A 26,718-nucleotide genomic window follows, 5' to 3' on the forward strand; every position below is an offset into this window, starting at 1 on the left:
TATTGAGCAGAAATAAATACGGTATAAAACTGTTGAAGGCTTTTCATGTAGTGACCCGTTCCAGAATCACCTACTAGTTGAGAACTAAGCATGCAATTAACTTAATTAATAACAATCAGAGATAACAGCGGAAATACCAACAAATGATAGTTATACAACCCAATCGAAATCAGAACAACTCAAAATATAATCGGTACAACCCTATCGAAAAGAAAAGTACTGAAAACTAAACCAACCAGATACTCACTGTCCTCCTCCTGCTCTTCCCGAGCTGTCCAACCTGAGGCCTGCCCCGTGGGAATGGGGTGTCCAAGATAAACAAAAACCGAGGACGTGAGCGATAAGAACGCCCAGTACAAAAGCATGAGTATACAAACCTATATGAAATGCACATGCTATGATATGATACCAGGGTAGTCAAGAAACAGGAGTAACAAAGGATCTCAAAATGCTCAGTCTAGAGGCGCCAAGTGGATAGTGCCGCGCGGTCCAACCTCTGGGTCACTGCATCCACTGCAAGAACAGACGTGGACCTAAAATGTCCCGGACCACCGAAGCCCTCCCGACCCGTCGGCCACTGTGTACTCTCGGTGTCCATGCGTCCACAAGACAAGACAGGGCTGAGCGGCCCCACAAGATATAGCTTATCTCGAAAGAGATACAGCTCAACAGTAAAGGCTATCTCGAAGGAGATACGGCTCAACATGAAATGCAACGTGCAGTAATAAACGTGACATAATAGCATGCATCATATGACATATATCAATGCACCACATAATCATGCAACACATATAAGAATGTATACTCAACCAGGATATCTCGGATAGTACTTTCGTACCTCTATCACAGCAATCCTAATCCACTGGAATAACCAGACAACAGGTCTAGTCCAAGCCTATTCATCAAGTGAAAACCATCACTAAAACTTATCTACCAGACTTAACTAGATAATCCTGAGATAATACTGATACAATTCCAAACCTTCGTCCGTCGCTAGCCCACTGATGCCGCTACCTCCCAACTAGAGCACAGCTCCGCTACAAGACCAGCAGCTCCCCGCTAGTGCCCGAACCTCGGAAAAAGACTAGAATCTCACAGAAACGACTGAAATGCTATGGAACTCTCTGAATTGGCGAGTCACAAATGAAGCCTCGCGCCTCTATTTATAGCCAATGTTCGGACGATCCGAACCATGTCGGAAGCTCCGATCCGGCACACTTCGGACGGTCCGAACTCTGATCGGACGATCCGATCCTTGCATGCCTTCCACGAGTACAGCCACCTGTCTCGGACGATCCGAACCCCAATCGGATGATCCGAACCTTACCACGTGTCCAGAACCCTTCCACGTGTCCAGCCACCTGTCTCGAACGGTCCGACACCTGGCTCGGACGATCCGAACTCATCGGACGATCCGAACTCATCGGACGATCCGAACTTGTTCGGTCCTTCCGATCCCACCGAAAATATAATTAATCCGATAATTAACTCAAATTAGGAATCGGGTTACTACATTTCAGCTGTGATATGATGCAAAATTTTTAAAACATAATGAGAGGGAAGGACAACTGAGAAAACATAAGTAAATAAACTGAGAGAACATAAGTAAATATTAATCAAAATTTGATTTCTAATGCTTTTACTTTTTGAAATAGTTTGAGATCTTTTTAGTTGCTTCCATGTATTTGGTATGACTTGAAGTATTCCTCTTTATTTCAATCTTGAGAAAAAAAGTTTTCCATATTTATGGTCAAAGGTTACAAGGCAATGTTCACTTTCCAGGTGTGCGCTAATACATATAAAAGCCCAGTTACTGAAAAAAGAGCTCGGAGGGAGCATGTGGTTGTCCTGATAAAAGAGAGAGCCGTGGAGGGCTAATGGCCATGGTAGGTTTCAACAGAACTTGTTCTTTTGCGTAGATAAAAAAATATAAACATCAAATATCTCAATACTTAACAGTATCCTTTGGGCTGGTGGATTTTTTCCTTGTTCATGGATCACGCATTCAATGGCAAATCCGTCACAATATTTTTCAATAATTTCCAAATTTGTTTTTCTATTGTTCACATTTGCATTCATGTTGCTACTTATTATCCACCATCTTGAGTTAAAACGAGCTAATATTCGTGGCAGGCATGCTGCACTTGTTTGTCTCATCCACAATTATTCTACTCGCATCCGTAAAGATCACTTATTGTTTTGGTTTGACAGCATATCTGCAAACTTTGAAAGTTAAAATTCATTGATTTTATTGTGAAATCTCGACTGTTACCTGTAGCTTTATTGACTGGTTATATTTCATCCTCCGGTGACAAAAAATTTGTGCTCCTGTAGTCTATTTGTCTCCTTCATGTGTGCTGGAGATGCATTCATATTTTCTTGATATTTTAATTAGGTTAATATCTATACCTCTTCGTTGAGAGAGAGGAGAGCTGTTGTCTGTTTTGCTTTTTGCCTTCATTTCGAACTTATTCTTTTGGTACCAGTAGGGAATTATTTTTTTTCTTGTTAGGGTCTTGCAGGGGCACAATTCTCTTATCTTTGTTGGTTTGGTCATGTGCTTTGTAGGTTCTCTTTTTCCTTTCACTTTTCAGTACAAATGTTAATTCATCAGTTGCCTTACTCAAGTGATACCGCCATTCAGACTTGGTTTCTAATGTTTCTGTTTTTCGTACTTCTGATCACATTTGCCCTTTCTGGAGTCCGCAGTCAAATTTTGATTTCCGGAATTCGCTTGTTCTCGATTGCAGAATTATTAACGCTGCAACTTTAGAGCATTCTTATGACGATCTGTTCTGGATGTTCCAGTAAGTTGTTCCTTTACATGCAAAAACTTCATTTCACTCTGTATAATTGAGCCTAAGAAATCAGTGTGATATGGTTTGCAACTTCAATAATTTGATGCTTAAACAAACACTATGATATCTTACTTTTTATGTGATATACTTTATTTCTTATGTGCAGAAACGCCTTCTAGTTTCTTTTTTTCTGATAAGAAACAATATTATTTTAATAAAAGATTTTAATTACAAAAAAGAGACCAGAGGTCATCACGTAACAAAGTAAGAACTGGAATCATATTAACACCATATGAGACTCCAATCCCTAAACAAATCTGACAGTGAAAACATTTTAAACTCCACATTATTTGTAATCCAGCATGGAACCCTAAGTTTAATCTTGTCTCAGCACTCTTTGTTATTCATTTTAACTTCTGACCAATTTTGTATTTCATTTGAATGAGTCTTCTTAAGATTCTTCTCACCAGTTTTTTATTTTATTTTAAGGAGTCTGCTTAGACTTTCTTTATCGATGTTTTTTGCTGCTCCAAATGAGAAATCATCGCAGAAGCTAGCTTTTCCCTTGAATGAGGTATATCACATTATATGTATGAAGGAAAAGATGTAGTTTTATTCAGTGTGTCCTCCTGGTTTCTTGAAATAATTTTGTTCCTTGGACTTGTCATTTATAGTCAGTCATATGCTAATTAAGAAGGATCGTTTTTAATGCAAGCTTTGGTTGTATCATACGTGGGGAAGGCTGTAGTCTAGGTTTCTTTGTTCACTTTTCTTTTCATGGCCAATAGCAATCATATATTGTGGATGGACTGGATTGTTGCTCATCAATTATTGCGAACATCTTACCTTCCTACTTCTCTCCCTTTCCTTTCTTATTAATAAATTTTTTCTGCCTCTTTCTACCAACGTCCGTTTTGAAGAAAAATGGCTCTGATTAAATTGTTTGTGTTTGGTTGGCGTCTGGGGCTTACTAAGGATAATGAAAATAAACTCCATGAACTTTCTGGACCATTATATGAGGTATCACGTTTGTAGGACGTCTAATGCAGGGACCTGCTTGATATTCTTTTTTCTTTTAATCCTTGTGCATATTTTGGTTTTATTTTTGTAAAAATTCTGCAGGTTGGCATGTGATATGGAACTGCCTTATGCGGAGTTTGCCAACATTTTGCAATCTCACCTCTATTGTAAGCATCCATTTGTGTAAAATTCCCATCAAGGCATGGTGTAGATAGGTCTTTGAAATGCTTCCTTCCCTCTTATGGTGAATTGTTAAGTACAATTCATCTACTTTGCATTTCATATTGTATAATGTTCTTCTATTTGTAATTATGATTGGATGTTCAAGTGTTTATACAATTCTGAAAGAAATTTTTCAAGCTCTAAATTCGGTATTACAGTATTACAGGGTTAGTTGTGCTCTCGTCTTTGCAGGTGGATGCTGCTTTGTAGCATAATGTTGAGCGTAAGATTATTGATAATTGTTTGCTTCTCTTATGTTGATTTGATTGTTTCTTTGCTAGTAAAATGCTTGCTTCTCCATGATTTCAGTATAATAACTTCTTTGCTTGGCATTTACCCAGGATACAAAAGATTCATATCTTGTTCCTCTCGAGATATGGGATCTTCGGCTATTTAAACGCACATTTTCAACGTGAGTGATTCACCTTTGCAAACTTTTTGTCGTTCATGTTGCTTTAGAGTATAAATCTTTCGTTGTATGTCATTGTCGATCTCATCTTTACCCTAAAATCCACTGAATAGTTGTATGATATTCTTTCTTTGTTCCGGACAGATACATGTTATATATATTTTTGTTCATTTACTCTCTTGAATATGACCCGTGGTACTGTGAGATGGTTCGTCTAGCTTTTTTGGAAACCTCTAGCTACTTGTAATTTTTAGTTCAATTAGCTATTTGGGTCCAACGAAGAATATATGACCTAGGTTGCCACTAAAATATGTCATGCAAAAAGATGCTTTAGGGTCACCAGCCATATTTCGGCAAAAATCCTTCGATGCCCAAGATAAAATATGAAACGGGAGAATATTTGAATGCATTGTACTTGGTGTAAAATTGGCATACATTAGCATACCTCTTAAAGTTTGTGTACACTACCCACTATTTGTAACACTACCCACTATTTGTAACTATTAAAGTTCACGTTGTATCTTTCTTTTGATTTCTTTTGTTATTTCAAAGCTGTTATGGTGGTTGGAAAATATCTAAATGGTGCTCACTCTTCTGTTGATATAGTCAAGAGCATGATGACCGTGAGAAGCATACAGGTAGGCATCCTAAGTTGGAATTTCTTACTCTAATATTTATGGCCATGTTTATAGACTTGGTAATAATTGATTGGTGCTTTAATAATTTCACAAAGTAGGTGAAAAGGAAAGGGTTATCATAAGCTGCGAATAAAATGGTGTATTTGATTTTTACATCTTACGCTATGTTATGAAGGCATGTTATGTTGATTATCACAGCTATTCATAAAATTAGACTATTATGCAAATCATTGTTTGTATTACACTGAAATTCAAAATGTTATGCAACAAAATCCGAGTCAAAAGTTTGCCATTGTAACCCTGAAGCCAATCATGTTATTTTTATTATTTTTTTAATATCCCTATTATTATATTTATATCAGGATTAGGATTAAAAATATACTATTTAATAAGGAATCCGTGACAACCGCTTTTTCTTAAAATTTAGAATCCGTTATAAATTTCTACGGATTGCACTATTTTTTCAAATATCTAATTTTTACAATATTTTATTAAATAGTTTTTAATTAATATTAATTTTAAAAAAAGCCCAAAACTCAAATTTAAGACTAAACACAAGTCAAATAAAAAATCAATCGACTGTCATAACTGCAAGAATATATTATTAAAAATGAAATAAAGAAGATCGAGTTTTCTAAATAAAAAAATAGTAATAAAAACTTTATAACAAATGGAAGCCTACTCAAATTAAATGAGACATGTTTTTTTCTTCTTCTTGTTTTGTTAATTTAATAAATTTATGTAATTGTCACTTTTAAAAATATGTAAAATATATAAAACAAATTTGCATTTTGAGATATTAAATTATAATGAATAAATCAAGTTATTTCAAATATAAAACATTGTACAAAATTATTTTAGTAAAATAAATTAAAAACGGGGCAAACTATGTTTATAAATTATTACCTGATTCATACTTAAAGTGGAATAAAATACTTTTATTATAAAAATTAAATTTTTTAAATGAAATGGATCGAGTTGTAGATCAAGCTCACACAATTGACCTATAAGACCGTTTCACGTAAGTTTTGTGAATTAATATATATTGTCGAAGTAAACAACAAAAAGTTATTTTAAAGAAAAAAAGTAAAAAGCATATGATCCATCCTCGTACCCTACAAAACTCAAGGGCTTTTTTTAAAAAAATAATATTAATTTTAAAACTATTTAGCAAAATATTGCAAAAGTGTGAGCCTTGTAAAAATAATGCAATCTGTAGATATTTACAAGATTCTTAATTTTTTTTAAAAAAATAAAGGAAACGGAGGCGTAGAATCCGTGACAGACTGTCATTGATTCTGAATCCGTGACACGCATTCACGGGTTCTAGGAATCCATGACTACCATCGTTTAAATTGTGCGCAATTCTTCGACTTCTTTATGCAATTCCTCCGACTTCTTTGCATTTCCTCGACTTCTTTGCGGAAAATACTGGAAGGATGTTAAGGAATTCTTGTTTCCGGTTGTGTTCCGACTACGCAAAAATAATAACCTTGAAATATTTTCAAAAAGCACAAAATTATATTCATTATTTTTTATATCCCCATTATTATATTTATATGTGATTAATATTAAAAATATACTATTTAACAAAATTATACTTATTCGTATAATGCTATTGAATAAAATTATAAATACAATATAAATAATACAAGTCATACTTTTAATTAATTTTTTAATTAATATTACTTTTTTAAAAAACCTCAAAACTCAAACTCAAGACTAAATACAAGTCAAATTGGGAATCCGTGACAGGCTATCATGAATTTAGAATCCACTATAAATTTCTATGGATTGCACTATTTTTACAAACATCTCATTTTTACAATATTTTACTAAATAGATTTTTTAATTAATATTAATTTTAAAAAAAACTCCAAAACTCAAACTCAAGACTAAACACAAGTCAAATAGGGACATCTGCTTTTTCTTTAACTTTTTTTAAAAAAATTAAAATCCGCTCAAAATTTCTACGGATTACACTATTTTTACAAACATATCATTTTTACAATATTTTACTAATAGTTTTTTAATTAATATTATTTTTTTAAAAAAGCCTAAAACTCAAACTTAAGACTAAACACAAGTCAAATAGGGAATCCGTGACATGCTCTTTTTCTTTAATTTTTCTTTTAAAAAGTATTTAGAATCCGTTATAAATTTCTACGGATTGCATTATTTTTACAAACATATCATTTTTACAATATTTTATTAAATAGTTTTTCATTAATATTAATTTTTTTAAAAAATCCCCAAAACTCAAACTCAAGACTAAACACAAGTCAAATAGAAAATCAATCGACTGTCATAACTGCAAGAATATATTATTAAAAATGAAAGAAAGAAGATCGAGTTTTTTAAATAAAAAAAGAGTAATAAAAATTTTAAAAAAAACAGAAGCCTACTCAAATTAAATGACACATGTTTTTTTCTTCTTCTTGTTTTGTTAATTTAATAAATTTATATAATTGTCACTTTTAAAAATATGTAAAATATAAAAATAAAAATTTTACATTTTGAGATATTAAATTATAATTAATAAGTTTGTCAAGTTATTTCAAATATAAAACATTGTACAAAATTATTTTAGTAAAATAAATTAAAAACGGGGCAAACTATGTTTATAAATTATTACCTAAAATTTATTTATATTTTAAATATATCCCCAAAAATGTTAAATATATCCCCAAAAATGTTAACGGCTGAAAAATAAAAACGCGTTTTGTCGGTTTCCATATCTGAATTGGCCCCGCTCCCCTCCGCTCCCATTGTGGAGTTATCAAATACCCCGTAATAGGGGGTTCTTCTTCCCCGATCCATCTCCTGATTCTCCCGCCTTTTCTCTCTAAAGAAACCCTAGCGCTCTACTCCGAAGGAGTGATATGGGATACGCTAAAAATGGCCTTGAAACTCACTTCCAGAGATATTCAAGATATCGTCTCCAAGCTATCATCCGACAAGGACAAAGCTCGAGAAGTAATCAAGAAGATATAGTTTCTTGGAGGGTAACGAGTTGAGTTTCTTGTATATGAAATCATCTTTTTACATAATTTTCAATGATTTTGTTTAATAGGATCGAGCAATAAGTAGAATTCATACTTGTATACTTTCACACAGTTCGTTTGTTTTGCTGAAACATTTCCGATTCATATTTCTTATCTTAGGATGGCATTGAGTCCTATTGTTTAATAGGCATTGAACAATATGTAGAGCTCATTGCCATTCCTTTTGTATCTATTTAAAAATGAAGGATTATTAAGAACTGCAGATTGGTGAGGGGATCCACATGTTTCTGTATCAAAGAATTGTAGTCGTAGGTCATCAATGTAAGATTTATCATTGATGTAGTTTTTTCTGTTTCATTTGATTTCTTCTGTTTTTCAGGCAAAAAAAATCTTCTTCTACATGTGCCTAAATCACTTTTCAATCATGTGTGGGATGTCCTCAAAGACGTTCCAAGTTTCCAATCTGAGTATGGTGTTATCCTTCGCTATCTTTTGGAAGTTACATATTATCGGTTTCACATACGGAAACGAGTTTACTCCGGTGAGTGTACCTCCAGTAACTTGGCTAATACACTATCTATATGACTGTGAATTCATCCGCATATCGGTTTTCAATATGGACAGAACTTTGTTTTAAGAGATGTGGTGATCGGGTCAAAAATTGGATCACCTTTAATGAACCCTATACATATGTAACCGGTGGCTATGTTAGAGGTGAGATGGCTCCTGGAAGGTGCTCTTCTTGGCAAAATCTGAATTGCACCGCCGGAGATTCGGGGGTGGAGCCGTACTTGGTGGCACACCACCAGCTTTTGTCTCATGCCGCAGCCGTAATGAAATACAAAGAGAAATACCAAGTAGTATTATCGTCACATGATCTTTAGAGTTATTGTCGAAATGTATACTGAATCATGTTCCCTATTGTTTTGAAAATTAATTAATTGATGAAATGCATGCAGGAGTCACAAAAAAGTAAAATTGGAATTACGCTGGTAGCTCAATGGGTAATTCCATTCTCCAAAGAGATTATCCAACGTGAGGCCGCCGCTAGAGCATTAGACTTTAGCTTGGGATGGTGATCATTTCTATTACAGTCAAAATTTATATTTCATATCTATTTAAAAATGAAGGAAACTTTTATTCATTTTCTTTGTATTATTTGGTGAAGTTTGACCGGTACATGATGATAGTTTTTGATGTTTGTCATTACCTTGTTTTATTAATTTATTTTCCCCCTGAAATGGGCCAGTCAGATAAACATAAAGGTAATTTACTTTCTTTTATTTGATTTTAAATTATTCAAGCAGGGAGTCTCATTCGCTACATGTGTTATGAACTTCGAATCTTTTGCGAGAATTATTGGAAATACTTATAATTGGCTTTTTCCGTAATTAAGTTTAGGGAATTTCATATCCGCCTCTTCAATTCTACAAGTGATTAATATTCTGAGATAATTTTTTCGTGGATAATATTTTGCTCATGTAGTGTATTAATGTTTTTTATCTTTTGGTTTATGAATACAGGAAGGGGTTAAGTTGTTGAATACATGGTTAGAAACCGATAGATCCATTGGATTCTGTAGATATTTGTCTGATAAAACTTCAGTGCTTAAGCCTAACGAAGTTCCACATTGTAAGCATATATTACCATCTATGTTTAACCATCTGAAAGATTTCGTTTTATTTTTATTGTTTTGGATGAATTGATGGTGTGCAGTTGCTTACTACTGTTTTGTGCATCTGAGACTTGGCCTTTTCTTGTCAAAATTTTAATGCAACGTGCATCTTCCGAGATCTCATCCACCAAGAAGAGATTACCGAAGTCAATTTTTGCGAAGACTCTTCGGATTATTGCGCAACGAGCCCAGGATGATGGGTGTTCAGGTTAGTGTTTGAAGTTTAATGCATTGTAGGTTCTCTTTTTCCTTTCGCTTTTCAGTACAAATGTTAATTCATCAGTTGCCTTACTCAAGTGATACCACCATTCAGACTTGTTTCTAATGTTTCTGTTTTTCATACTTCTGATATCACATTTGCCCTTTCTGGAGTCCGCAGTCAAATTTTGATTTCCGGAATTCGCTTGTTCTCGATTGAAGAATTATCAACGCTGCAACTTTAGAGCATTCTTATGACGATCTGTTCTGGACGTTGCAGTAAGTTGTTCCTTTACATGCAAAAACTTCATTTCACTCTGTATAATTGAGCCTAAGAAATCAGTGTGATATGGTTTGCAACTGTAATAATTTGATGCTTAAACAAACACTATGATATCTTAGTTTTTATGTGATATAACTTATTTCTTATGTGCAGAAATGCCTTCTAGTTTCTTTTTTTCTGATAAGAAACAATATTATTTTAATAAAAGATTTAAACTAGAAGGCATAACAAAGTAAGAACTGGAATCATATTAACACAATATGAGACTCCGATTCGTAAACAAATCTGACAGCGAAAACATTTTAAACTCCACATTATTTGTAATCCCGCATGGAACCCTAAGTTTAATCTTGTCTCAGCATTCTTTGTTATTCATTTTAACTTCTGACCAATTTTGTATTTCATTTGAACGAGTCTTCTTAAGATTCTTCTCACCACCAGTTTTTTATTTTATTTGAGGAGTCTGCTTAGATTTTCTTTATCGATGCTTTTTGCTGCTCCAAATGAGAAATCATCGCAGAAGCTAGCTTTTCCCTTGAATGAGGTATATCACATTATATGTATGGACGAAAAGATATAGTTTTATTCAGTGTGTCCTCCTGGTTTCTTGAAATAATTTTGTTCCTTGGACTTGTCATTTATAGTCATATGCTAATTAAGAAGGATAGTTATTAATGCAAGCTTTGGTTGTATCATATGTGGGGAAGGATGCAGTCTAGGTTTCTTTGTTCACTTTTCTTTATCATGGCTAATAGCTATCATATATTGTGGATGGACTGGATTGTTGCTCATCAATTATTGCGAACATCTTACCTTGCTACTTCTCTCCCTTTCCTTTCCCTATCTCTTACTCTTATTATTAATTTTTTTCTGGCTCTTTCTATCAACGTCCTTTTTGAAGAAAAATGGCTCTGATTAAACTGTTTGTGTTTGGTTGGCGTCTGGGGCTTAATAAGGATAAACTCCATGAACTTTCTGGACCATTTTATGAGGCATCGCGTTTGTAGGATGTCTAATGCAGGGACCTGCTTGATATTCTTTTTTCTTTTAATCCTTTTGCATATTTTGGTTTTATTTTTGTAAAAATTTTGCAGGTTGGCAAAGGTTGGCATGTGATATGGAACTGCCTTATGCGGAGTTTGCCAAAATTTTGCAATCTCACCTCAATTATAGGCATCCATGTGTGTAAAATTCCCATCAAGACATGGTGTAGATAGATCTTTGAAATGCTTCCTTTCCTCTTATGGTGAATTGTTAAGTATAATTCATCTACTTTGCATTTCATATTGTAGGAAAAAGTAGGTACAGTTAGATTCTCTCTCACGAAATCTCAATCTCATTTTGATAAATGCGTGTTTAAAATGAACGTGTTTTTAATATGGCATTGATTATGCACTTAAGTTAGGAGCGAAAAAAAGCTACCTCACTTTTGTTATGGGTGACTCCTAAATTGAAGGTTAAGGATAGCTTAACGCTGTCTTAACACCAGTTTCTTCCTGTTTCCATTATTGTATAATGTTCTTCTATTTTTAATTATGATTGGATGTTCAAGTATTTATAAATTCAGTATTACAGGGTTAGTTGTGCTCTCGTCTTTGCAGGTGGATGCTGCTGCTTTTATGCTGCTTTGTAACATAATGTTGAGCGTAAGATTATAGATAACTGTTTGCTTCTCTTATTTTGTTTTGATTGTTTCTTTGCTAGTAAAATGGTTGCTTCTCCATGATTTCAGTATAATAACTTCTTTGCTTGGCATTTACCCAGGATACAAAAGATTCATATCTTTTTCCTCTCTTGATATGGGATCTTCGGCTATTTAAACGCACACTTTCAACGTGAGTGATTCACCTTTGCAAACTTTTTGTCGTTCATGTTGCTTTAGAGTATAAATCTTTCGTTGCATGTCATTGTCGATCTCATCTTTACCCTAAAATCCACTGAATAGTTGTTTGATATTCTTTCTTTGTTCCGGAGAGATACATGTTATATATATTTTTGTTCTTTCTCTCTTTTGAATATGACCCGTGGTACTGTGAGATGGTTCGTTCAGCTTTTTTGGAAACCTCTAGCTACTTGTAATTTCTAGTTCAATTAATTTCTCTTGAGATGGTATAGTGTTCGCTATTTGGGTCCAACGAAGAATATATGACCTAGGTTGCCACTAAAATATGTAATGCAAAAAGATGCTTTAGTGTCACCAGCCATATTTCGGCAAAAATCCTCCGATGCCCAAGAGAAAATATGAAACGGGAGAATATTTGAATGCATAGTACTTGTTGTAAAATTGGCATACATTAGCATACCTTTTAAAGTTTGTGTACACTACCCACTATTTGTAGCTATAGAGGTATAATTGGTTGAGAAATAATAACTCACAAGGACTTGAAGTTTTTTTTTTTTGAGACGAAACAATATTATATTATATTAAAATGATTTAAATGTTTACAAACAGCGGATAAGTAATCCGCCACAGTTAAAAGAGAACACTATTACAACACAAATATCAAGACCATACAAAATTCCAATCCCTGACTAAGTCCGTTAGACAATGATGTTTATACTCAGGCATTACAACTAACCAACTTGCAACCCTGAATCTGATTGTTTCCCAGATTTCTTCCGGCGACGCCGTCTTTTCTTCAAAAATTCTTCTATTTCTTTCCAACCAAATCGACCAAAATGTGCAATGAACAATCACCAACCAGAATCTCGCATGTTGTTTCCCTGTTTGGCAATTTGGTTGCATTGAAAACATCTCTGTTGCCTTACAAGGAAAACTCCACAGAAAGCCTTGCTGATTTAAGATCTTAAGCCAAATTCTGTAAGAAAATGAACAATGCAGTAGCATTCTGATGTCGATATTTCTCGCCATTGGGACGAAACTACAAATTAAATGTATGTAGGAGTGGAGTCCAATGAGAAACAACCCTAAAGGTCTGTTTATTAGTTGTGTCAGCCACTCCAGCTTGTAAAAAATGAATTATTATAACATTGCATATATCATGTCAAGCCAAAGGCATATTTCATAATTCTTGACAGCATTTAATTCACCTTAATATATATCTTAAATGTGACCATTGGTTATATTATATCAGCACTAACCAAATATTAATCATATGATGTCTCTTAAGCAGAGTAAGAGAGGACAACTAGGCAGACTAGTGTATTAAGTGCATACACCTTTCAAAATAAATTGCAACTCCTAATATCTTGTGTGATATGGAATTATAGAAGCCTTACTATCGGCCTTCATATATGCTACTTTTTAAAATTTTCATTTTATTCTGCTTTTAATATTGCTAGGTAAATATTTTACGGAATAATCACCTTATATATCCATTTGATCTCCTCCGTGATGGTCTAATAATTCTGAACATTTTAAATAGTTATTTGATTTCCATGATATCTTCGATGGAATTTGTATGATCATATTTTCTCATATTTTTTATATTGCCTTTTTTATTTTTTTCTTCATTAATATCTTGGCTAGAATTAGTTGGTGACAATTGTTGCTTACCTTAATCCAATCGAATTATTAGAATTGTTCATTCAATGGTGCTGTTTCAAAGAGTTGAGTCTTTAATATTTAAAACATCAGTTCTTTTTTTATGTATTAATTATTATCAAGCACTTAAATTCTATAATTAGTGAAGTCCAGTTTAGAGTAAACTTTAGGACGGAATTGTTGGTCTTATATGTATGTTGCTTTTTTTTTCTTTCTAGCAGCAATGTAGTATTTCTTTGTTGACATTTAAGTTACTATACATTCATAAGGATTTAAATTATGCAGTTTCCATCAACTGCATCCTTGTGTACAATAGCAATTTTTATTTTATAATTACGAAACTTGTAAGGTTTAGATTCCATTGTCGCCATTAGAATACCATGGTATGTGGAGTTACTTTATAGTATGTTTGAGTGATAAACTAATAACGATTTGATTTTCGCTTATGTTTCAGAGGAAGTGTTTCTCACCGACTTTTTTAAAATAAGAATGCAAACTGTGGGGTTGTAAAGAAGTAGATTTTTCTAGTCTTATCATGAGATGGTTGATGTACGAATGCAATTTAGTCGAATACTTCCTTTCTTCCGGGATCAAGTTTTAGAATGCTTTTATGTGATAAGATATTCGTGTTATCATGCAAACTTTTTGTTTTAAGGGGAAAATTCTAGTTAAGTGTAGTTTTGGTGAAAATAAAACCCTTGCACAACCAGTATTCAATTCACTGGCTTGAAATTGTTGTGTATGGATACCCTACAAAAGATTTGTGTTTGAGATTAGTTTTCCACCATATTTTATTGGTGTGCCGTGTGTGATTATGTCAAAGTAACTTGCTGTATGTTCTCTCAGAATATGAACATTAATCTTTGATTCAGAGTTCAGAGTTCAGAATGCAAGAGTATAATTTTGCTTTAGCTGTCGTAATTCTTTCCGATGATTCTATCTAGTGTCCTGATGTTGGGAAATATACTTCAGGTTTGCTTTGTGCTTCAGCTCATGCTACTTCTCCAGGAGAACCTCGCTGGTAAGAATCATTATACTTCTCATTTTTGTATTCCTATAATAACTGCAAGAGTTCTTTTCAAACGTGTGTATTTGATATTTCTCTCTTAGTTTCTTCTCTTATATCCAACCCGAAACATAACAACTCTGCTGTGTAGAAGCATATATGAGAGTCTTTTCTCATCAACAACTCAAAACAGAATAACTCAACTGTGTTGAAACATGGCTATTAAAGTTCACGTTGTATTTTTCTTTTGATTTCTTTTGTTATTTCAAAGCTGTTATGGTGGTTGGAGAATATCTAATGGTGCTCACTCTACTGTTGATATAGTCAAGAGTATGATGACCATGAGAAGCATACAGGTAGGCATCTTGTTGCGGTTCCAAATTTGTAGTTTTGGAAGTTGGAATTTCTTACTCTAATATTTATGGCCATGTTTATAGACTTGGTAATAATTGATTGGTGCTTTAATAATTTCACAAAGTAGGTGGAAAGGAAAGGGTTGCCATCCCATTATCATAAACTGCAAATAAAATGGTGTATTTGATTTTTGCGTCATTCCCTGAGATGCAAAGCTTGTTATTTTGTGCTTGTTTCCCGTTGCTATATGTCATACTGGATGACTGTGTTAGTTATTCTTCCTCATGTATCTAAGCCTTCAAATTTGTTAGTTTGAATGAAAGTCTTGGGATCCAAAAAAGATTTTCCTTCATCTTAACAGCTTTTCTTTATTTTAGCTTTTGAATTCAATTTGAATGGATTACATTTTAAAAGGGTGTTTTCACGTGTTTTCAATTTATTGGAAGGATCCAGATCGTATCTTAAATGTATTCGTTTTCTTGCTGCAGGGTGATCTGCAATATCTTTTGGATCTTCGGCAGAATGTGTTACCAGCTGTTTTAGCTATACTTAACTTGAAGGTACATTCCAAACTAGGTACAATGGCTTTGATATTTTGAAGTGATTTGATGAGATTGATCATAACTTTTAATAACCAAGGAATTTTTTTACGATCTTCAAATGATTCTCTCTGAAATTCCAGTCTATCTGCAAAAGAAATGAATCCCATCTACGTATAGATTGAGAGACAATATATGATGAACATATTCGATTCTGTCCATCAATTTTCTAATCCCTAGTACTACATCCTTTTTTGTATCTCTTTACTTCTTTGCTTTTCTTTTATACATGTATAGGTGGTGCAGGATGTTGACATTATTTAATATTTTTGACTGACCTTCTAATTACATAGGAATTCACAACACTGAATGAGCGGTTCGTTGTGCTGCTGCCGGCAACTGCATTTGCCCTTTCTATTGGTTCTACCCCTCTTCTGTATGACGCTTCAGGACTTCTGCCATTGCTCTATGCTACTGAGCTTGTGGAGGAATTGGCCAAGGTATTATTCTTGCAAATCCATCCTTATAAACCTTTTGATCTCACGTATAATGGCTTATCTTAAAAAGTTGTATCCGATGTGTGGTAGATAGAGGAAAGTCCAAGTGATTTTTTGGAATGCTCAGTTGAAGTTCTTGCGAAGATTGATATTGATTCTGGTCCAAAGCCGGTGTCACATACTTCTATTTTTGTTACTTTTGAAATTTTAATAACTGATGGATTTTCACTGTCAGTTATGATAAATTTGTAGGTGAATTTTTCCAATTACTGCCAAAATGTACGATTGCCATTGAATCTAAGAGATCAGCTGTTTCATGAAATGGAAAATCACGTTCTTGAATGCATAAAGGAAGTAGAAATTGACAAAATGCTACTCTCAGAAGTTATCTACACATGCGCTCTCTTAGCTAATTTCATGTTCTGCTCGTATTCAACAAGGTCAATATTCACTTTCATTGATCCTTCCCATTCTCCGTTGCGGCAGTAGTCCTTTTATATGTCCCATGACTTCACTTAAAAGCTTTTGAACTGTGTTGTATGCTCTTCTGTAAACTTTTAATAAGCTCCAAGTAATTGGGGCTTGAGACAAACTTGCACATGACGGTGTGACATTGTTCATTGCCTGCATGGTTACCTATCACACTCTTGTTCTTGTTTGATTAGAAGATCCATATTTTCTCGATCACTTGATTGGGGATGCCGATTTTATTCATTCAATTATTTTTTTGGCTTTCACTAACTATTTATAGGCTTTTTGTTTCAATCTAATCTTAGTCATTTGTTTCGTCAAATATAATGTTTTCGTGATAAATTTATTGACGCGTTTCTCTTTTGCACTAGTTTGCATATTTTATTATTTCCTTCATTTTTCTCAAACGACTATAAATTTTTATGGATATGGTTTTCAATATTCTGTTGTATTCTCAGAGTGTTTCACGTTTTTTCTTTCACTCTCAGGATCTGAGAAATTCCTCATATATTTTCTAAACTGGGTGAATCGTTGTTAGGATATCTAAATCATGCCATTTCAATTGTGGAGAAATATTACAATGATGGTTTGTCTGGATGTTTGGAGTGGAACTATATTAATAACATTGACTCGACTGCGACTTCTTTTAAAAGTTTCACTAGCTCGCCTTTTCTTAGCAATTGCCAAGAGAAAACTATTGCAAGTTCTTGATTTTATTTTGGAATTGTTCAATCTTCTGAGTGCAAAACTGTATGAAGGATGTTCAGAGTGCAGAAGGAATTCTCAAGCAAAGCCAGACTTCCCCGACTTATCAGACGCACACTCCATATCCTTGCCGCTCCATTCATGATCCTTTGCCGCTAAATAGCAGGGAAAAATTGATTTTGGATGTGGAGATGGATATGAACGGTCGGTCTATTGATGTAGATGGGTTAGGTATTGACGGTAGTCTGACAACAGGGTCTTCCGTTTCTTTAGTGAATCAGAAATTGAATCTCCTGTCAATCATTTCAAGTTTTTTCCCAATTTTATCATTGTTGACGTGGGAAATCATGTTCAATCTTAGGGAAAAAGAGAACGACCCACAAGTATCTTAGTCTCATACCTTTACGTTCCATGTTTTTCTTGGATGCCAGTTTAATGCTTATAGTATTTAAAGGGTTGCTGATGAAAGAAATAAACATTCAGCTTTTCTCAAAAAAATATAGCTAATATTGAGATCGCGAGGTTCTCTCAAACTAGCCTCGAACATCCAAAAAAGTAGGTAGACAAGCTAGAAAAAGCCACAAACAAAATATCAGAGTTAAACGATCAATCTCTTCACCGACCCATAACCCGATCCTTTACTCGTGCTCATAACAAGTTGGTATCAGAGCCAGTAGTTATGGGCGATTTGCAAGCAATCCAAGAGCAACTTACGACCCTCTTCAACATGTTCAAATCCGAAAGAGAAGACCAAGCACGCAGACAAGATGAACAAGAACGCAGCCAGCAAGATCTACACAAAAGGCTTGAAGAATTGGCTGCTCAAGTGTCAAAAACCAGCAAGGACAGCGAGGATAGCAGCGGAGCATCTGATTCACAGACAAGAGATCAGCGCAAAGCCAATGAGTTGGGGAACCTGACAAATTCATTCCCAAATATTCCAGGATGGATTTCCGGACATATGACGGGTCAACCGACCCCATTAGTTGGATAAGCCGATGTGAACATTTTTCCCCCATCAACGCACACCCGAAGATCAGCGTGTGGGGCTTGCGTCTTTTCATCTTGAAGGAGACGCTCAACTGTGGTTCTTAAAAAACTTGAGCGAGATCGACCCGATCTTACATGGGAGTTTTTCGCACAGTACTGCCACGTGAGGTTTGGACTTCCGATTCGCACCAACAAACTGGGAGAACGATCGAAATTGCGACAAATAGGCACGGTGGGAGAATACCAATGTCAATTTGAACAACTTTCTGCACGAGCTTCCTCCCTCACAAGCGAGCAAGAAGTGGAAATTTTCATTAGCGGCCTACAAGAACACATCGCGATTGAGGTAGACATTCACCACCCAAAAGATTTAACAACTGCTACGGGCCTGGCCCATTTGTACGAAAGACGCACGGGAAGCCTACGACAAGAACCCAATTATCCAAAAAGACGTACCATCCCAACAAACACACGACCATCGATCACGAGACAATTGAGCAGATCAGAGATGGAGGAACGGCGCTCAAGAGGGTTGTGCTTTAACTGTGATGAACTGTTCGTTCCAGGACATCGTTGCAAACGGTTGTTTCGTCTAGAAGTGGTCGAGAACAGCGACCCAGAAGATGAAGTTGACACGATTAATCCAGACGATCCAGGCATCTATCTTCACGCCATCACGGGAATCAGTAACGCCCAGACTATGCAAATAATAGGATACATCCGTTCGATACCTCTCTGTGTTCTTTTTGATTCCGGCAGCACGCACTGTTTCTTAGACTCCAATTTGATCTCACAATTGAACCTTGAAATATCGCAACGAGGAGACATATATGTGAACGTCGCAAATGGGAAGAGTCTACCATGTTCGGGGATGTGTTCGGCTGTTCAGACTCAACTGGAAAATCATATCTTCCATGTCGATTTTTACGTCCTCATACTAGGAGAATTTGGCGCTGTCATGGGAGTAAATTGGCTCCGCTTTTTAGGAAGTATCACGTGGGATTTTGAAAAAATGCAGATACAGTTTGTAGGAGAAGGCGTGCTGGTTTCGTGGCACGGAGACTCATCCTACATTCCGTCACACCGAAACCTCTCGGCAACTATACTAGAGGAGGCACCCCTTACACAGCTACAACACCTTTTGGAAACCTACAATAGCCTGTTCGAGGAACCTCAAGGACTCCCACCCTCAAGAGGATTCAGCCATAAAATCCTACTGGAACAAGGTACCAACCCCATTCTTGTTAGACCTTATCGATACCCTCATATGCAGAAAGATGAAATTGAGAAGCAATGTGATGAGATGCTACAAAGAGGGATTATTAGACCTAGCTCATCCCCTTTCTCCTCATCAGTATTGTTTGTCAAAAAATCAGATGACACTTGGTGCTTTTGTATCGACTATCGTGCCTTGAATGCAAAAACAGTAAAGGACAAGTTCCTCATTCCGGTGATCGACGAATTATTGGAGGAATTACACGGCGCTGAATATTTTTCAAAATTAGACTTGCGATCCGGCTACCATCAAATTTTGATGGACCCCGGTACCATCCACATGACGGCCTTTCGCACCCACCATGGCCACTTAGAGTTTATGGTGATGCCTTTTGGCCTCACTAATGCGCCTTCTACTTTTCAAGCTTTAATGAATTCAATTTTCGGTGGCATTTTACGGAAATTTGTTTTGGTTTTCTTTGATGACATCCTCGTTTACAGCGCAACCTGGGAAGATCACAATTTCCATCTTCGTACTGTCTTCACAATCCTGCAACAACAGCATTTATTCCTTAAGAAATCCAAATGTTACATTGCTCAAAGATAGGTTGCTTACTTAGGACATGTGGTTTCAAGGAAGGGGGTGAGTGTGGATGAAAATAAAATAACAGCCATTCAACACTGGCCACAACCCACGACTCTAAAGGCACTCCGAGGCTTCCTCGGACTAAAAGGGTACTACCGCAAATTTGTGCAAAACTATGGAGTTATTGCTGCCCCTTTAACCAATATGCTGCAAAACAAGGCTTTTCATGGACAGCTGATAGCCTGCATGCCTTTGAAACATTGAAGAAAGTGCTCACTTCTACACCCGTCTTTGCTCTTCCCGATTTTTCCATACCTTTCATCGTGGAGTGTGATGCATCAGAAACATCAATAGGGGCTGTACTTCAACCGCAAGGGCGCCCCATTGTCGCCCTCCGTCATAGGAAACTACCCGCCTGTGAAAAGGAACTCATTGGACTAATCAAAGCCGTGCGTCTCTGGCACTCTTACTTTTGGGGAAACTCCTTCATCGTTCGTAAGGATCATTATAGTCTCGAATTTTTGCTCGAACAACGTATTTCAACCTCTCCACAACAACAAGGGATAAGCAAATTATTGGGTTATGACTTTAAGGTAGAATATCGGGCAGGAAAATCAAATGTCGTGGCGGACGCACTTTCACGCCTAGGCGAGGAGGAGGGCTGTTTGATGGCCATTTCGAAACCACAGTGGGATTTTCTTGCAGCCATCAGAGAAGCACACTCTAATACACCAGAAGTACCACCCAAAATTCGAGAGGTTCACGATGGAGAGGCTTTCGGACCATGGGAAGTTAAAAACGACATTTTATGGTTTAAATCCAAAATCTACCTTCCTCCACGATCACCATTAACTGCTCCTATTATTGCAATGGTACATGAAGGCTGTCATGAAGGCTACCAGCGCACTCTCCACCACATAGGACGAGATTTTTATTGGCCAGGGATGAAACGTCAAGTCCAAGCAGTAGTGTCCAATTGTTCCACATGCCAACACAACAAAACGGAAGCAACTGAAGCCAGCCGGACTCCTACAACCTCTGCCCATCCCTTACCACATTTGGGCCGACATCTCAATGGATTTCATTGAAGGGTTGCCTACCTCACAAGGGAAGACTGTAATTTTCGTGGTTGTCGATCGCTTTTCTAAATATGCTCACTTCATTGGCTTAGCCCATCCTTACACCGCAGTTCAGTCGCCAAAATCTTTTTCGACAAACATCTTCAAGTTACATGAACTCTCCAGGGGATTCTTATATCATGTGATCTTGCAATGGTTGGTGTTGATTTTCTGTTACTTTTCTGAAGAGTTACCTTCGGAATTTGATTGGTCAATTCATTGCTTGCGACTGTTTACTTGATCAATGTTGTTGTATAATTTCTACGCTGCTCAATATATCAAGAGATTACCCATCAGGAGAAACTATCAGAGTGCTTGGTGAACTACTTCAGGCAACAACATATTTTAATCTCTTTTGTTCATTTAATGTTTTATATTATATTTATGCTGATAATGTTTTATGATTTATGCTGACTTAGTTGTTTCACTTGATAGTTTTTTAGTGTCAGAGTTGGTCGCATGTTGCATCCCTTGTGGATCTAATAAGAAGCTATCCGTAACTACATCATCCCGAGCTGTATTACTTCTCCAAAAACTTACCATTGGTGCTGATTCATCTATGGTTGAATACATAAAAGTATGATCTATGTATCCTTGATTGCAATGATAGATTTCAGAATATACACGTAAAATTTTAATGCTGTAAACTATTTCTTTACCACAATCACTTTCACAGCTTTTAATTGCAATTGCTCATTATTGTTGGTCAATATCTTCAATCAGGAACTGGTGGCATTCCCTGATTTCGATATATTTAATGAAATACGAGACCTCCACCAGAAAATACGTCAAACCTACTCACCGAGGGTTCACTTACTGAATGTAAGCAAGTGCTACCTGCCTCATGTTTATTGCCACTGGACCATAATGTTTAAGCTGTTTGTGTTCTTCATTCATATCTTATTTTGTTATAAGAGTGTTTTTAATCTTTACAGTTTGTAAAGAGACCTCACTATGTCCCTCCAAGATTACTTCTTTGCAGGTATGTCCTTTACTCTCCCAGTTCACATTTTTTTGTTTCATAATATTTCTACTGCTGAAACAATATGGTGAAATATGGTATAAACACAACATCTTATTTCTCTTTTTATTTTGCTCTGTAAATGTAATATTTCTTTGGCTTAAAGAATTTAGTGAAGAGTATAATTGACACAACTTCTTAGTCAAAGTGAGTGCGGTTGGTTTTTTTCCTTAATTACATGTTTAAGATTTTCTAAAGTGGTAGCATCGTTATTTTTTTGAGATGGTCAGCGACAAATGTTCAAGCGGCCTAATATACCTGAGTGACTGAAATTGTGGTGATATCTGATTTTTAATAAATATTTTCTCCAAAAGTGTGTTTTTTAATGCTTCGAGTTTCTCTTCTTTTTTTTAATGAATAACATCCATTAATAAGTTAAAAAATTGTTTTGTTCATATACACTATGCATCCCGAGGAGATGGCAAATATGGAACCAATAGAACCAACGATGCCATCACCAACTACACGGGGCATACCTACAAGCAAAGATGATCATATCCACATACATCATAGGAAAAAATAATTAATATAATCGAGAGTCTGTATCCATATGAATTGGCAAACATCAAAGGATAAGGATCTTGATTTCCTAATGATATCCTTGGGACACGGCATTTCTTCTTCAAAAATAGCTCGATTGCGTGCATTCCAAATGTTGTAGACACGTGCTGCCACCGCAATACGTCCAAACTTAACAAACATTTTTTGTGATAAATAGATTTAATTATGTTTTCCAATTTATATAATCATTCTAGGTCCACTCAAAAGGTGTTAATTTGGAGCTTGTGCGGAGACTTATTTCTAATCTACAAAGAAAGTTGACAGGTAAGTTGTTACCGAGAAAGATTGTTAGCTCATATTTTCTCCGTGAGATTTCTCCTTCAAAAATATTACTAGTGGTAATGTGCCATGTGTTTTTCCTTCATCTATATGCTAGCACATTAAGCAAATCTTGCTGCTGGGTGATACTTTTGACCAGCTGTACTCGTTTTTTTTTTTAAATAAATTCATTACAGAAACTTTGTAACAAACTTCTGGTGGAAATTTAGGAGTTTCCTGGGTCCATATAAATTTCATAGAACATAAACTGATAAAGAGAGGAAACCTTTGCGATAGCAATGGATATGGAAGTGACATGGATCCCCGATTATCTAGGTCTGTATTTATGCCTGCTGGGAAGGCAATGCCTTTTCTGTGTACATCTCATGATGACACTGGTGAGTAGTAACAACTAGCAATAGAGTAAATGTGACCACCAATTCGACTAATAAAAAGTAGTCTCAACAATTTTTTCTAGCTGAAGCATGGGTTGAACCTTTTCATGTATGAACTGAAATTCGAATGACCTCGAAGAAATTTAGTGAAGGCATGCATACACTTAGACAGACAACACATATTCTCTTACTTACATCCTGATTTTATTTCCTAATTTTTCAGCTGAATCAATTTCTATCGAGGATTCAAATGTGGACAACTTTGGATAAAACATTTGAAGCGTGGATCTTGTCACTTGTATATGCAGTTATAGGTTATTGCAACGATCTCATTTTAAGGTTTTATACTAGTATTTGAGATAGTTGCTCAATTCCTGCATTACTATTTTTTTCCATTGGAATTTTCCGTAAATCAATCATGCGGCTGATCTATATTACTGGTTGCTTCAGTTTATGTCAAGACATTGTGCTGGTTAAATCAGAAGTTGCAGAATTTTTTCTGTTCCCATATGTCATTGTCAATGTTGCTGGGAGAATGGATTTAGATGTGGATCTTGCAAACTAATCTCTTTGAAGGTTACTTACTCTGTTTTATGCACACCGGTCTTTACATCATGGTATCATTTGTTCTCAACAACTTAATACAAACAGTGTTTGAGAAAAATACATTCACTAGATTTCTTTCCTGCTTGCTTTATTGTGGGAAGGTGTCCACAAAAGACATGATTGTTCCTTATAGCATAAGGGTCTCCATGAAATTTGAATTGAGATTGCTTGCTTATTCTTGTAATTGGAAATTATATCGGCATATCATGACAAATTTTTGTTCAATACTTTGCATAAGAAGATAAATTTGTTCAGTTTCATAATTTTATTAAGATCTATTAGAGGAATAATTGCAGATAACCAAAAAACAAATCTTGATCTTTGTTGATTTGTAATTTATTATCTCATTTTATACAGGTGCATGAAAATATATTTATCGAGTCCAATGCCTCGATCAAATCAATTCAGATATTCTTGCATGCTCTAAATGAGCTTCGACTGTGTCATGTAACGGAAAGAAAATCTTCTGTTGTTCCTCAAAAGCGTGAAAGCTCGAAGGTAGAGGTGCTAGACAACCTGCAATTTGTGCTTTGAATATTGATTTATGATTGGATTAATGTGATAAAAATATAAGCATTACATTTTAAAGATATTCTGAAACATCAAGAAAAATAAAGATTTGTCAGCTTGCTAAATGGGGGCATATGGGTTCAGGACCCTATTCAAATTTGAATTTAAAAATAAATTGCCACCTTCTGATCAAATACTTGAGACCCCAACTTTGGGACTGCCCTTGGGCTATGTTTGGTAGCCATGATAAGGGAATGATTATTAAATAATCATCTATTATCTCATGTTTGGTTCATTTTTAATTTAGCATGGAGGCCCTTGATTATGATTGAAAGCTCTCACTATTTAAGTTATTTGTGTGATTAAATATCCCTCCTCAAAGGTGTGATACTGTATAATTCTTGAATAGTGATAGTGATATTGATGATATTTAATATTTATTTAATTGCAGTTATTTTTATTCAGTAATTGAATAACTTTTTAATACGCATGGTGGACTGTTTTCATTCGCATGCATGTGTGTGAGCATTTTCAAAATTAGCTTGAAATATTTTTTTCCTAGCAATATTTTAGTAGCACGAGTCGTTTCAACCGTCGTATTTTTAAACGATGGTGGCAAGTCAGGGGATGTTCATTTGATGCTTTTCATTCAACCTTATCCATATTTATGAAGGCATGTTATGTTGATTATCACATATATTTATAAAATTAGACTATTCTGCAAATCGTTGTTTATATTACACTGAAATTCAAAATGTTATGAAACAAACTCCGAGTCAAAAGTTAGTCATTGTAACCATGAAGCCAATCATGTTGCTGACATCTTGCCACCCTTGAGCAAGGAACTAATTTTGAGTTGGTCATATATGATATTTTATAGGTTTGATACAAATTGAAAAAATGGACTAAAAATGTGATTTTTTTTATTAATGCGTTTTTTTGTAAAACAATACATGTGTAAAAGAGAATATAATTAAAAGATCAAACAATCAAATAATATAGAACACATTCAAAACTTGTGTAATATAAGGAAATAAAGTTTACAATTTTGTTTAAATAATCACTTAAATATGAATGTACTAGTCAGTTTGGCCGCACAAATATGATAAAATTTTCATACAGTCTACATGTTCAAATATTTTTTCTCAATTGATAACATAGCAAATCCGTTCAATCTTTCACGTGACATAGATGATTGGAGACATTCTTATATTATCTTCAATTTGAATAAACTTTTTTCTTTGGATGGAATTGTAACGGGTATTCATAATAAAATTCCACAAGTAACATATATAACATAATGTACATCAATTTATTTTAGATAATTAAGCACTTACTCGGATAACAACCATCCATTTTCTACCATTTTTTTAAAACCCAACTTTTACGAAATTTACTTTGGCTTTCCCATTCTCAAGACAATTAAACAACGAGCCAAGCTATCCTCCATTGCATGTGATTTAGAGTTAAGGATAAAAATTAACATTATGTATCACTTGAGAAGATATTACATATATTTCCATGAGATGTATTAACCTGATTCATACTAATTAATGTGGAATACAATACTTGTATTATAAAAATTAATTTTTTTTAAATGAAATAGATCGAGTTGTAGATCAAGCTCACACAATTGACCTATAAGACTGTTTCACGTAAGTTTTATGAATTAATATATATTGTCAAAATAAACAACAAAAAGTTATTTAAAAAAAAAGTAAAAAGCACATGATCCATCCTCGTACCCTAAAAACTCAAGGGTTTTTTTTTTAAAAATAATATTAATTTAAAAACTATTTAGCAAAATATTGCAAAAGTGCGAGTCTTGTAAAAATAATGCAATCCATAGAAAATTTTACAGGATTCTTAATATTTTTTTAAAAAAAATAAAGAAACAGAGGCGTAGAATCCGTGCCAGATTGTCATGGATTCTGAATCCGTGACATGCAGTCATGGCTTCTAGGAATCCATGACTCCCATCATTTAAATTGTGTGCAGTTCCTCTTACTTCTTTGTGCAATTCCTCCGACTTCTTTGCATTTCCTCGATTTCTTTGCGCAAAATACTTGAAGGCTGTTAAGAAATTCTTGTTTTCGGTTGTGTTCCGACTACGTAAAAATAATAACCTTGAAA

At 35.0% G+C, this 26,718-nt stretch overlaps 2 protein-coding genes across 43 annotated transcripts in view; both read left to right on the forward strand.

The window, feature by feature from the left end:
• Positions 1 to 1,565: 1,565 nt before the first annotated feature.
• Positions 1,566 to 24,987, forward strand: LOC140827862 (serine/threonine-protein kinase ATM-like). Of its 42 annotated transcripts, none has more exons than XM_073190740.1 (20): positions 1,575 to 1,886; positions 2,134 to 2,230; positions 2,749 to 2,807; positions 3,288 to 3,372; positions 3,774 to 3,818; positions 11,343 to 11,429; positions 11,850 to 11,894; positions 12,013 to 12,083; positions 14,726 to 14,774; positions 15,602 to 15,673; positions 16,006 to 16,152; positions 16,240 to 16,320; positions 16,402 to 16,589; positions 21,670 to 21,785; positions 22,036 to 22,056; positions 22,170 to 22,216; positions 23,011 to 23,080; positions 23,693 to 23,808; positions 23,920 to 24,045; positions 24,433 to 24,987. In XM_073190740.1, exons 3-18 carry the CDS (start codon positions 2,800 to 2,802, stop codon positions 23,737 to 23,739), a joined length of 1,179 nt encoding a protein of 392 aa, XP_073046841.1. In that variant the 5' UTR covers positions 1,575 to 1,886; positions 2,134 to 2,230; positions 2,749 to 2,799; the 3' UTR covers positions 23,740 to 23,808; positions 23,920 to 24,045; positions 24,433 to 24,987. The 42 variants fall into 42 exon arrangements, with proteins under 42 accessions (XP_073046873.1, XP_073046841.1, XP_073046837.1 ...); XM_073190736.1 differs by having other exon boundaries at positions 1,580 to 1,886; positions 21,670 to 21,814; positions 21,964 to 22,056; positions 24,433 to 24,986; XM_073190738.1 differs by having other exon boundaries at positions 1,599 to 1,886; positions 14,744 to 14,774; positions 21,670 to 21,811; positions 21,958 to 22,056; positions 24,433 to 24,977.
• Positions 7,790 to 26,718, forward strand: part of LOC140827861 (serine/threonine-protein kinase ATM-like) — a 53,722-nt gene continuing 34,793 nt past the window's right edge. Inside the window, exons 1-6 of the mRNA XM_073190727.1 lie at positions 7,790 to 8,099; positions 8,472 to 8,633; positions 8,717 to 8,949; positions 9,052 to 9,167; positions 9,616 to 9,724; positions 9,809 to 9,975. The gene's annotated coding sequence lies outside the window, so the exon portion shown is untranslated. The remainder of the gene's footprint in view (positions 8,100 to 8,471; positions 8,634 to 8,716; positions 8,950 to 9,051; positions 9,168 to 9,615; positions 9,725 to 9,808; positions 9,976 to 26,718) is intronic.

This window comes from Primulina eburnea, chromosome 3 (assembly GCF_022965805.1).
Source record: "Primulina eburnea isolate SZY01 chromosome 3, ASM2296580v1, whole genome shotgun sequence".
In the NCBI taxonomy this organism is placed as follows: domain Eukaryota; kingdom Viridiplantae; phylum Streptophyta; class Magnoliopsida; order Lamiales; family Gesneriaceae; genus Primulina; species Primulina eburnea.

What these genes read in the sequence shown, in the direction of transcription:
- LOC140827862 (XM_073190731.1), top strand. An exon ending in TTTCTGGACCATTATATGAG is followed by an intron (nt 3,819 to 11,342) that starts GTATCACGTTTG and finishes AAAATTTTGCAG; the next exon opens with GTTGGCAAAGGTTGGCATGT. An exon ending in CGAGGGTTCACTTACTGAAT is followed by an intron (nt 22,057 to 22,169) that starts GTAAGCAAGTGC and finishes TAATCTTTACAG; the next exon opens with TTTGTAAAGAGACCTCACTA.